Source organism: Sprattus sprattus (assembly GCF_963457725.1).
Source record: "Sprattus sprattus genome assembly, chromosome: 3".
Taxonomy (NCBI): domain Eukaryota; kingdom Metazoa; phylum Chordata; class Actinopteri; order Clupeiformes; family Clupeidae; genus Sprattus; species Sprattus sprattus.
Window position 1 is genome coordinate 30,902,963 of NC_137922.1, and position 13,598 is coordinate 30,916,560.

Here is a 13,598-nt window from a genome sequence, read left to right on the forward strand (position 1 = left end):
CTGTCAGCAGGTCTTTAGTCTACTGGAATCAGGTTAGCTCGTTTGGCGTTCTCTTTCACTATCGGTGTGGGAAACCAGGTTGGGGATGATTCATTTAACTTTAAGAGGGAACTTAATTCCCTCTCCTGTTTTCAGATGACTGTAGAGAATTCGGGCACTTGTGCTTTTTTTTCTACTGGCTGTAAGCTGTCTTTGTTATGCTTCTGCAGTATATTTCCAAAGACTAAATAAGTAATTTGTCTACCATTTTTTATTAATATTATTAATTAAAAGCTAAAATACGCTGTGTGCATACATATTCAACCCCTTTACACTAATACTGGGTAGAGAACCCCTTTGCTGCAATAATAGCCTTTAGTCTTCTGAAGTGAGATGGTACCAGCTTTGCATGTTGCTCTGTTGTTTCCCCCATTCTGTATGGTAGAATGTACGTATATATATATATATATATAGGGTGATGTGATGGTGGGCCTAGACTGCCATATCTGATTGGGATGATGTTTCTTGAGGCACTGGCAGTGTTAGATTTATGCCAACGTTTTGCGCTTTGAGAACTGGCCAAAAAGCTCTATTTTGGTCTCATATGACCATAAAAACCTTTCCCCATATCTTAGATAACATCCAAACTTCCACTGTTATTGATCCAATGGTGGTCATTTGGACATCAAAACAGTTGGATGTATGGAGTATTTTCCTAACTCAAGCATTTGAATCACCTTGCATCTTTAGTCTTCATTCCATCTGTTACTTCACCTCCTACCTGATGACCCTTGGACAGAGTGGTTTCTATATTAAAAAGAAGATCTATACTGTAACCACTCAGGTCGTACCTAATTATGATCAGTCATGGTCAAAATAAGTGCCACCTCTGTGTCTTTGTCTGTCTCTGGTTTGTTTATATTCCAATTTTTAGTGAATTTTTTTAAAAGTTAGCAGACAAATCACTTATTTTGCCTTTTTCTTTTGTAATTGTTATTTGTCTATTTACTCTATTATAAAACCACAACCTTGAGACACATAACCTTCGGATATTCTTTCTTTTATACATTTTCTTCTTTGCCAATGTTGACAAAAAAGCATGAGGTTGCTTTTTAGGTAGACGAGTCTAAAGTCTCCAGTAAATCTGTGTGGCATCTCAAGGGATTCCCTTTGGAACCTTGCTCACACACACCAATATCCTCTGGAGTCATTTCAGCTTCTCACCTTTGATCCAGGCTCATTATCTCAGGTGCTCGTTGTCACCTTGGTTGTTATGAGTGAAAAGTAGATAATGATTCCAGCAGTTTCAGAGAAATGAGTCAGTGCTCAGCTAAAGCAGGTTTTTAATATCTCTTAGATAGAACTATTTTCAGCTTGAAAAGCTAACTTAACTCTCTGCTCTGGCTACATACTGTAGCATTAATAAACAAAGCAGTTTATTATGCAAGGCACTGGCCTCCTCACTCACTGCATTCTCCATAATATAAAATAGCAATTATGATGACATACTCAATCTTTCACTAATTCAATATTATTGAAAAGGGCTCTGATGAACAATGGAACCTAGCTTATGGAACCTAGCTTATTAGGCAGAGTTGGTCAAATGTGAGTCCATATACTTATATAATAAACACGTATTGATCTCCAGGCTTTCACTACTCAGGGTTCTCTATCAATCTAATTTCTTTCAGATTGACTGACCATGCTCCTTTCATGTTTCATTCTCTCCTGCTAAACTGTGTGGGCTCTTTGACTTCACCAACACATGAACCATCTGCCCCTTTTCTCTCTCTCACTTTTACATGTTCATGGTTTGCCATTCTCTCATATTTTTAAGCACTTTCTATTCTCATTGCCTTCTTCTTTCCCCCCTCTACTTCTCCTCGTACCAACTCTGTGATGCTGTGCACTAATCATGCTTCCCCCAAACCATGATTCCTCTTGGCAAAGGCCACTCCAATTACTTCAGGGGCACGCAAGAGCACAATCATTCCATCACCCTTCGTTTTCAGTCACCATGACATCACTTCATCATTTGAAACAACAAGGTAATCAAGCAGGGGGGCAGAGAACAGTTCAATTAACCTCTAGCTGTCCTACAAGGTAGCATCTTCACACATTGTCCACGTGTCAAGATGCAGGAGGTGAGCATTGGTGTAATAGTATTTCTCCAGTGGTTATACAGTACTACATGGTGATCCAGTACTATGTGGGTGTGTTCTGTTCAAAAATATATTACTTTTGTATTAATAATTTAGTTCCAATCATGATAACCATCAACACATTAGTTGTGATGTCCAGAGCAAATAAACAGTTAAACATTCTGCAGAGGTGATGTTCACTGGGGCCCATAGGAGCTTGGAGTCAATACTTGCAAAAAAAGATGGAAGTGTTTTACTGGAAATGTTATCTCTGGTAATCACGTCAAATGTAGGGCCAAGTAGTGTCTAGGGAGGTCAAATTGCCCTTCAAGCACATACAGAGAGTAACAGCGGATGAACACAAGTCACATAATTGCTCTCATCAAAATCCCACCTAAATTAAATCAAAGTCTCAGCTCAAACACAACGCTTTGTGCTTCAAAACGAATCATTAAGTTCATGTGGTGGTGGGCACCCATACCAGACACAGTGCCATTGTGAGCTGAGGGCAAAGGAGAGAAATGTGCTTGGCAGAGAAGGTAATTTTACAGTAAATAAAAAGGGTAATTCCTCTCTGCTTGACGGTCTGTGTGTGTGTGTGTGTGTGTGTGTGTGTGTGTGTGTGTGTGTGTGTGTGTGTGTGTGTGTGTGTGTGTGTGTGTGTGTGTGTGTGTGTGTGTGTGACTCTCTTTATGACGTGCGTTCCCCTGGCCCAGTGCTCTATATACCTCTGGACTGAAGCAGGGAAGTACTGGGGAGGAAAATGATGAGCACATCTGTGCCACTTTAAAGCAGGAACACTACTAGTGTAGGGGAGGCCAGAGGAGAGTGTTTACTAGCTCACTGGAATTACTAACACATATTTAGACCCTTTGATAGTCGTTATTAGTTTAATTGCACAGATTGTATTCATATGTTTTCATAACAAATACTATACTATACCAACCTAAGTGCAACTCCTATGTTTAATCAATATTTAGGAAGGAACTCTTCTTCCTCAAATGTATTTTCTATAATCCATGTCATGCTTCGGTGAATCATTAATAAATGTCACATCTGTTGATATGACTTGAAAGTGCACTGACTGTATTTTTCACTGGAATGCATAACACATGTAATAACTAAGAATTTATAACCCACTCTTGGTGGCTGCTAGTCTCAGATTTTATTATTACAACATACATCTAGACACAACTTGCTGACATTAGCAAAATCCATTGATTACACAGCTATGCCCATGGGTTTGTGACCAGTCTTGACAAGAGCTGCATTGTACTTTCATGTTTTAATCATCACCTCTATACACGTAAATATATATATATATGTGTGTGTGTGTGTGTGTGTGTGTGTGTGTGTATGTATGTGGGTGTTTGTGTGTGTGTGCAGTCCATTCAGTCATTATGGTCTTCTGTCCTCAGGGGTTTTCTCACAAGATGATAGTTAAATGTAATTTTTCTAGGTTCAATTCTTGGTGACAAGTTTCGAGTTTTATCTGTGAGACTCACAGATTTTTGTTCATATTATGTACATGACTCTGAATCCTATGGATTCTACTAAATCTCACAGATTTTTACGCTCAACAGCAAAGAATAATAATAATGGCAAGTGCAGTAGACTACAGTGCGAGTGACAGACTGCCGCACTGCCGAAGACTGCTCCATCTGCATAGCAGTTATACTATTCAACGATGTTTCAATACAGCAGGTCAGAACCTTAATCACTAATCAACTTATCTCTACCGGTCGAACAAAGACCTGTAAACAAAATGCTGCACAAATGTAACAAAATGCTTGCATGTGTTATCTTTTGTGTGTGTGTGTGTGGGTGGGGATGGCTCATGTTAACCTGACAGGTATGGCATTTTTGTTCTTCTTTTGCCATCCCTGTGTTACATAAACAGATAACCATTGGTCACTTAGTCAGGCATTTGTTATTTGAAGTTCTTTGCAAATTCATGATGGGTCTTTTAAGTTATATAACATTCAGGTTCCCACCAGTCTGTTATGTAATTTGTAATTTTGGTCTTGTCAATTTTTCATGTCCTTATAAAGTTGTTGTTAGCCTTTGCATTCTGTGCAAGGGGCTTGTTAATGATTAAATGTACTTGTCAGACTTCCCTTGACGTAACAATATTCTTTAAGGACTTGCAGTATCAAGTCAGACATTTATCAAATTTGATGGAATATTTCATGAAGAAACAGGAGAGTGCTCGTGTTAGGTAAATGAGTGATGTGTTTATTACTGGACCATACTCACTGGGCACTCGGTTGATGGCTCGAAGTGGCCGCAGGACCCGAACTGTACGCACCGCGGAGAAGCTGACATTCTGCAAGTTCAGGGAGTACTCTAGCATCCTGCAATAAACATAAGCATGAGCAATATCAGTACAACTGCTGGATATGTCAACATGATTATACATGAAATGTCCTCACAAGTTCCATAGGAAGGCCAGGAGAGTACATCCCTGAAACACCTGGCTGTAAGGCCATCAGAGGCTCTTACACATCTGGCTAAAATAATGTATTCTTTGAAGTGTGTAATAATCTTTTATAGCTGTTCAATTCAATTCAATTCAATTCAATTCAATTCAATTCAATTCAATTCAATTCAATTCAATTCAATTCAATTCAATTCAATTCAATTCAATGTCTTTATTTCGCCATGTACACAGGTACTAGAAATTTTGAATGGTATTCTCCATGCAGGCTGGAGCATTACAAATAGAACATAGAACAGAACAAAGGGACAAGACAGAACAACAATACAAGAAAGTACCAGTATGACCAGGCACGTGCACAGATAGACCCCAACTGGTGCTCAAGCACCAGCCCTTGTGCCCTGGTTGAAAAAAAGTGCCCTTTTTTTCTGGAGACCAATTTTTTTTTCAATCATCATCAATATTTCTAGAATACAAATTAGTCTCTCGTCACCAATTTCCCCAAATGTGTTTTGATACCTGAGGTGGCATTTATTTGGAGTTCTTGTGAGAATTTCGCCCCGAGATGCTCCGCGGCATAGACATAGAATAAGTATTCTTTGCCTATGATCTGCGGTGCTCACAAGCCCCCTCCGCGCCCCTCTCTCCTCATCCCCCACATCAATGTTGAGCGGCAGGCCAACAGGTTCAGCCTACTTCTTCACTGACCTGCATCAGACAAACAGGTAATGACGGTGTTTGTGCAATCCCCCGACGTTGTATAAATTAACAACATTAGTGCCGCTGAAAACAATACGTCTGAAAACCGGACTGGTCCGACGTTTCCTTAAAAAAATAAACAGACAACTAACTTGATTTCAAAGCATTGTCCAGCTGTTTACTGACGTTTGTCAGGTTTAATGACATTATTTGTCTGAAAGTGCATATTTTGTGTTGTATAAATGCCGTTTAAACAATTTCGAGAGTATGTTGAATGTTTGTTTTATAAATGTCACGAGAATTCACAGCTAGAAAATAGCAGGTAAACTATGCTAGCTCTCGGGGTCATGCTATCCTTGTCCCTCATTGTTTAACGTGATATTTATGTATCTCTTCGTTTTGCCTGTTTTACAACGACAACCAGAATTTTTCCTCCCAAAAAATTATGAAGGGCGGTCATTCCAAAAGCATTGGTTTTCTAAAAATGGGTGGCTGGAGTATTCCCCAAGTTCAGATTTGATGCACAAGCATGGTGAGGTGGACCAATTACAGAAAAAAGGCACCCAAGACATCATTTGATGTATCAGACGTTAAGGGAGTGGAAGCCAGAGAGCGAGAGAGATTTAATTTCATTAATAATTTTGGTGATGGGTGCCCTTTTTTTTTTTGAGCACCTGCCCCCCAAAATGTCTGTGCACGTGCCTGAGTATGACCATGGAGGTAGCGCAATAATAGAATTGTTAAATAAGTTCAATAAATAAAGTGCTGAGAGGAGCCATAAAGCTCATGTGCAAGGGCTGTTTATGAGGGCTATTGCTTGGGGGAAAAAGCTATTGAGGTGACGTGAGGTTTTTGTCATGATGGCCCTATATCGCCGTCCAGAGGGGAGACGGTTAAAGAGGCAGTTGGCAGGATGTGAGGGGTCTGCTGTGATCTTCACTGCTTTCCTGCGGGATCTGGAGCTGTGGAGCTTCTGTCAAAGTTCAAAGATGGTATACTAAATATATTAGTAAATTACTTTCTTGGTTCCTCATAAAGAATAAGGTTCGGTTTGTAAAGAGAAGTGATTTGTAAAATATGCACCAATTGGAAAGTTGCAAAGTTTGAAATAGCTGCTGGATTGAACTGGCCCTGTTAACAGCAGGTTATGTATTCACCTCAGACAGCACTAGTTTCAGTATTTGCCTTTACAAATTTACATCCCAGAGTTGCAACATGGTTGACAGCAGGGCGTTAGTGTTCAAGGAATTGGGGCATTCAAACATGAAAGGCGAAACCTGTGATCAAAGTAAATAGCATTTTTTTCTTACTTAAGTATTTTCAGTTAAAAAGAAATTACTATTTCAGAAGAGGGGCAATGGATCTGCTGTATCTGTAAAACACAGCTTGATTACAATTGGCACTTTTTGACACGTGTCAGTGTGAACCAAGTGCTTCCACTTCCAGAAGTGTTGTGGTTAAAGTCGTTGAAGACTTTGCAGACAGATGCATAGGCCTTTGCTGAGGTAAGGGGTGTTATGCTTTACTTCAAATATTCAGCTACTAGCTTATAAGTGGGAAGCCCAAATGACAAGGATAAGCCGTTTTGTCCCATTTCAACAACAGGCACCATGGAAGTCATCATATTTTTGTGGAATTTTTGTATTTGATCAGCAGGACATGTTCACAGGTTTAACCCTCTGGGGAATGAGGCCTGTTAGGCTTTTTTAGCTAGTCTGACATGCCTTGATGTTTTTGTATATTTTCTCTCACTAAAAACATTGATGCCCAAGTGACATATATGTAGAACATTAAAGGTTTCTGGGGGTGTTCTTTTTATGACTCTATGACAAAAACTCACGGAGCTTTAAAGGCATATTGACAACAAGCACATCCCTCCACAGGGATGTGTAATGATGATATGCAGTGTTATTTATCTACATTAGGACTCATCTGCAGTCCATCACAGAGAACTGAAAAAGGTTTGAAGTTCACAAAATGAAGATTAAAGATACAGGTTTTCACTCATGTTAGATTGCTGTCTACATTCGAGTTAAGCAGGAAAATCAGCAATGTACCACTAACCACAACACGCCTTCAGAGGAATTTCTAAGAAACAAACACATATGTGCATTTGTGCGTGGGCGCATACACATACACACGGACACACACTTAGACACACACACACAGACTTAAACACATACATGCACAGCTGCCAGACACATGTGCAGTTTGGATGGGAGCAAGAGGAGGAATTCCCTCTTTTCAGCAACTCTAAGAATGTAGCCATACTATGTCAAGGCCTATTGTTTTGTTTTTGAGCTTTTGTCAGAAGCTGTCGGCTAAGTTGCCATAACAGGATCAATCAAACACAACTGTTAGATTTTGAAGCTTTTCATGAGGACATCCTGTTGAATACAGACAGGATCCACTTGGCATTTTGGTCACATTACCCATTACTTCCTTATGCAAACCAGATTAATAATTACTGATAGCACTCTGCTGCATTAAATCACTGCTGCATTATCCATTAGACTGCTATATGCACCAATGCAGTGCATTTTGTATAATAAATATGAGTAGGGAGAAAAACGTGAGAAATTTAAGAATTGTACACATCCAGGGGTGATGTATGATGCCTGATCTCCGACAGATAAAAGCAGAATCTTTTTTGTTGAGTATCTGTGAATCCAGAAATAAAAAGAATGTCTGCAGGGGCAGATAAGCAGAGGGCAAGCAGAGGTCATAATCAGGAACATACACACAGGCACACATTTTAGTGAGATATGAATCTTACATGTCTGTGCCCTCTACAGCATACCACAGCCACAAATCAAACTCAAGTAACTTTCAGGAAACCAAACCCCAATTGGCAGCTTATATTGTCCGCCTTGATCAGCTATGAATACTATACTTAGTGATTAACTGATTAGTTATCATTGGTTATGTTTTAGGATGTGCAACATAACAACAGACAAATATTTCTGGAAATTAAGAATTTATTCTGTTTCCTTCATCATTGTTCCCTCCCTGTCTTCAAAGGCTTTGGCTAGGGAACTGTGGTTAGGGATCTTGTTTTTCATCAGCTGGAAACAACCCTGACGAGTTTGTAATATGAGCCGCATCGTGAAGTGAGTCGAGAGAAATTATAGAGAGAGGACCAATTTTTTGTATTATTCAGAGACTAGACTTAAAGAAATGGCAGCAGCTTCAGCAACACCTGAACTCATTGACAAACACCTGAACTCATTGACAAAGAGATGCCAGCAGCTTCAGCAACTCTTGAACTCATTGACAGAGATGTGACCCGAAGTGGAATATGGAGATATTCTGGGTATAAAGTGGCCAAAAAAGTCAAGCCCCTAAACACAGCAGCACCACTGAGGAAGCCCTGTTTTAAAGTGTGTCTTACAGGAACAAGGGGCCAGGTCTGAAATACCACAGAAGCCATAGCCATGCAGTTCATTGGGACTTCTCATCGACACAAAAACCTGCATCAATAATATCAATATTAATCAATAAAAACAACTGATGAGACACTATCATACTGTTCTAAACTGGACACTTTAAGGACAGATTAGAGTTCCGACAATGTGTACACCTGGTGAAATATTGCATTAATTGGATGCTTAATGCCCTTTACTCTTCTATCTCGCTATCAGCTAACGTTAGCTTGTTAAGGACTAAGGTTATGAGGTTAAGCCTTAACTGGAGTACATTTCAGGCATCGTACCAGGTAACGTTGAAAAAACAATTATAACAACATATTACTTAGCGATAGCACTTAAAATTTACAACGCATTGATTTTCCTATTAGTATTTCTGCTGTCGACAGTACAATCAAAACTATACAATCTAGAGTAGTAGAGAAAAATGTTTTTGTGGCTGATAAAAGGAGACGAAATCCGGATGTTTCTGGTCTCAGGTAGCAGTCTGAACTCCTTTTGATGTCATTTAGTTGACTAATGGAAGAACTGTAATACCCATAATGGTTTGCAGGTAATGGTTTATATATACAAGAAAGCAAAAAAAGAGGAGATATCGTGGTTGCTGGAGTTGGAGTAAAAGTCATCTCAGTTCGAACTCGTGTGCCCGTGATTCTTTATATTTCTACTACACCAAGAGCCTATTCCCGAAGAGATCAAGGTTGTCACTAATAGCAATACGTGCTTTTAAGATATCTTTAGATATTACGTTTTTCATTTTGTGATACAGCAGTTCATCTTTTCTATAACTACTCCAGCTTCACCCTGGTCTATTGTTTGTAAAGTCATTGGAAGAGGGTGGCAGCACAGACTTTTTTCATGGCCTCAGCCTATTCTGTTCACAGCAGACACAGAACATGAGTAGCGCAATTTTGACTGCACTCTGGGTTGTAACCTTCTGGGTCAGTTCTAATAAATACTTGTAATTATTTTGTAAGAACCTGTAGGGGAGGAAGGCCCAATATGTTTCAAGCTGAATAATATTGATTGTGTCCAGGCATGTTAGCTATGCTACATTGCACACTGCAATGAAGCAGCAACCGGAGTCGCAGTGGCCATTTAGACTTCAGAAATTATGATCAAATAACATACTATCCTATTCTATTCTGCCCTGATTACCTGGCCTGTGCCCATTACTTCCATTTTAACATTAACAGCTACAGTATAATGCGTTAGCAGCTATAATGTGAAATGCTCAGCATTCACACATTCAAGAAGGTTTTTACTGAAGAAGTCTCCTGACTTCTAAACAGCAGCTGTCCAACTACCTGTCCTCTGGGTGCCATCCCCTTCAACCCCCTTCAAGCCATTCCACACACTCTGGCTGTGATCACATACATCATCAGTTCATCTCCTCCACCTGGCATGGATTTAAGCAAGCCCAAAACCCAATGACCATAACTTATTGGGAACTCGGGTCAGTCTTCTCTCTGACAGCATACACACTTCCTCACTCTGACAATTTCAAATTCCATAAGGTGGATACATAAAACATCCTCAGATCTAAAGGGGGTGGGAGGTTGGTGAAGGTGTGTCAAGGAGATGGCTCAGTGTGCTGGTGAATCAGTGCTCTGTTGATTTCATACATTTTCATGGACCAGTGAGATGTTGTCTGCTATCTTCACAAGTTTCCTTTAATTTGCTATTGTCAACAAACAAAAACACACATAAAGGAGCATTGGCTATCTGCCAAGAAAAACTTGAAAATAGCCACCACAAGTACACAAGTAATAGTGCACTTGAAAGGCTGTTACTCTATACATCCTAAGTGCATATACCATGTACCTGACAAGCCATCCATTTAATCATGCTTTCAGCTAGCTCAAGATATTTGCAATGGGTCCTTAAGTGCACTGACTATTATCTCTCTGATTCATTGCACAAGACAGTGGACATGCTGTCCCTGGCTGAGCATCTAGCTCTGCAAAAAAGTTGCAGTTTTATCCCACTTCTTAAAGGAAGCCTACACATCTCATCCACAAGATTAAACATTCTGCAAAGTTATCTACAGACAAAAGAGGAGTGGCAATACCTTTGGTTTTTATCTCTTTCCATCTTTTAGGCTGTTCTCTCTCTACCTCCATCTTGCCTCCTCTCTCACTCTTTATCCATCTAATATGTCTATCTTCACCTGTGTTGTTTGTCTTTGGTGGCAGATATAACAATCCAAATTGAAAGAAAAGTAGGTGAGTAAGGCACGCACTGTAGGCTACTTCTGCACTTCCATCTGTGGTAAAGAAATAAGCAGCCTTTTACTGGGCTCTCTGCTCTCTGTACATTGCTACTGATGGCTTTTCCTCATCAGAGAACTGTCCTTGTCGACGTCCTTCACAATGTCTTTTGCATCTACATGGACGCAACATTTGCCATAAATAGCTCTCAGTAAGACAGAGAAAATAAATCAAACGGACAAGGAAAGCAATTCAGATTTTTATGTTTGGACATTTTCATTCTTCAACATTGCTAGACCTCATGTATGCTGGATAATTAACAGGTCTTGAGTGATGCACTTCACCCACTATTGCCAGGATATCCTTGTATGTATTGACCACTGTAACCCTTCAACAATACAGTTAATCAATACTTATTATAATACATTTTTTAACTGATTATAATCAACTTTTATATTGACTAGTTGGGAGAGTTAAATACAAGCAATACTGTGTCTGTCAATACTGATTTTGTTGTCTTCTTGCATCAATTTGTCTTAAACTGCAATGGTTTGTGCGTACGGAAATGTCATGGCGGAAAGAATTAGTTTTACAAACAAGTCTGCTGTAGGAATAAAACGTGGAATTATATCAGCAAATAAACATAACTCAAGAGTGGCAACCGTGGCATAAGTGGGATAATTGACTTGACAGTACTTGTGTAGCAGAGAATAATGCACCTTTGAGGTGTAATAGTACTGTTCATGTAGGCTCTGGATTGTCTCCATTTGGCAAGCTTTTAAAAAACATGAGTGACTATGCCTACTACTAAAGGTTTCACCCAAATAAACGCAGGGCACCCCTTCCTTGTTTGGAAAAATCTCTTAGGCCACTTCAACACTGTCAGCAGCATCCTTGTCCTTCAGCTCCACGTTCAGTGAGCGCTACTGATAGCAGCAGCAGGGTACAAAACATTGATTGGATTGTGTGATGTGTTCAGAGTTCCTGCCATATTAGATATTGCACTGACAGCTGTTCTGAAAACAAGTTGGGACCCCATATGTCTAGAATGTTCCTAATTCCGGTATGTATTAAAAATAGCAGGAATCAAGTGCATTCATGTTATGGGGTTAACCAGTATAATCTGTTACCTGTATCAGGCTGTATCAGACCTGTATCACTCCTGTCTTCTCTACACAGCTAGCTCTACTTAAGCCAGGCACATCACTTTTAGGGAACATATAAGATCCTCCAATTTGTGTCTTACCAAGACGAAGGCAGCAGTGCTACTGTTCAACGAGACAGAACTAATGAATTTCAGCTATACGAATACATGCTGAGGTGGTTTCTAAAGGTCTTTACATTTCTTATGTTATGGTCCTTTCTGATCATTTCTGAACACTTCTTTGACTTACTGATGACCCCAGATGTACAAATTAAAGCTCTCTTTCTGTTAAGAAAAGGTACATAAACAAGAGTACATGTCACCAGCCATTAAGGCAGAGACAGTTTATGTACTCCTGGATACGTTTACTATTACTACCTGGCTCGTATGCTGCGTGGCAACTTTAGTTTACTTAGTTTACTTAAATAAGGGTTTTAGTTCAATAAATAAATAATTGAGCTTAACATTTTAAGGAAGTATATCAAGTCGAGATCCACCTAGAAATCTTCCAATTGCTGAATTACTTCTCTACAACATGAAATCACTGTTACCACAGCACTCAAACAGGACTAGGTAGAATTGCGCACTTTGTCATAACCCTCGTTTGTGTTAAGTTGGCGTTTTGAAAATTCTGTCTATAATAAAGGCTACAATAGGCTCACTGCACGAAAAGCAAGATTATAGGGCCCGTATACGCTGTGATACAGCCGCGAATGATCACCATTCCTGGCTGAACGCGGACATTCCCCCGAAATATCCGTCTGTCGCATACTGACGGAATTTCCCGGGAAGGAACCTGTGAGGGGAGGGGGGCCGATGTGTTTAGCATTCTCACCTCCCGCTGACAGAGGTGCGAAATGCTCTTATTAGCATATTGACTGTCAGCAGTCTAGCCACACACACCCTGCTGCAGCCATTGGTTGAAAACGACAAGGAATTGAATTAAAACGTCTTGTGATGAAACGGAATGAGATTGTGTCTATAGGTCAGCTTTCAACTGACAAAACGTATCCCCTCCCATTTACAGCTATTGCCCCATAAAAACGAAATTAAAATGTACACGATAATAATTGAATTAATATTCTGTCTTTAGGGTTTTGCTCCGGGGTTATCACATTTCTTGATTTGCCTTCCGTTTTCAGAGTTCTGTCTTTAGGGTTTTGATTTCAGGGATATCACGATTCTTGCTTTGCCTTTCATTTTCAGAATTCGAGGGTTACAATGTAGGCTACTTTGGAGGCTGTTCCACTCATATTCCGGAGCTTCCTCTCTGTAATGTTCTTGAGATTCACTTTTGGCATGTAATTATACAGAGTCGGGCTTACTCTGATATTGAGATAGTCATTTCGCAACTTGGGACATGTTTGCCACTCGTGAATATCTAACCTGTGTCTTTATAGGTAGATTTTGAAATCTTGCGCAAACTTCGCTGAGCTTCGAACCTGCCCTCTTCAGGTTAATGGTACTGTGTAGCCTACCTGTGTCTAACCGCTTAGCCACATTGCTGGTAAGGATCTAGCTCGTCGGTGCGACCAAGTACCTGGTTTATCATTCCTCCCTCCT

At 39.9% G+C, this 13,598-nt stretch overlaps 1 protein-coding gene across 1 annotated transcript in view; it reads right to left on the bottom strand.

Moving 5' to 3' along the window:
- Positions 1-13,598, bottom strand: part of cacna1g (calcium channel, voltage-dependent, T type, alpha 1G subunit) — a gene marked incomplete at both ends in the record, with an annotated part of 176,828 nt that overhangs the window by 89,412 nt on the left and 73,818 nt on the right. Inside the window, one exon of the mRNA XM_080833891.1 lies at positions 4,377-4,474. Coding sequence (XP_080690017.1) covers positions 4,377-4,474 — 98 coding nt within the window. The remainder of the gene's footprint in view (positions 1-4,376; positions 4,475-13,598) is intronic.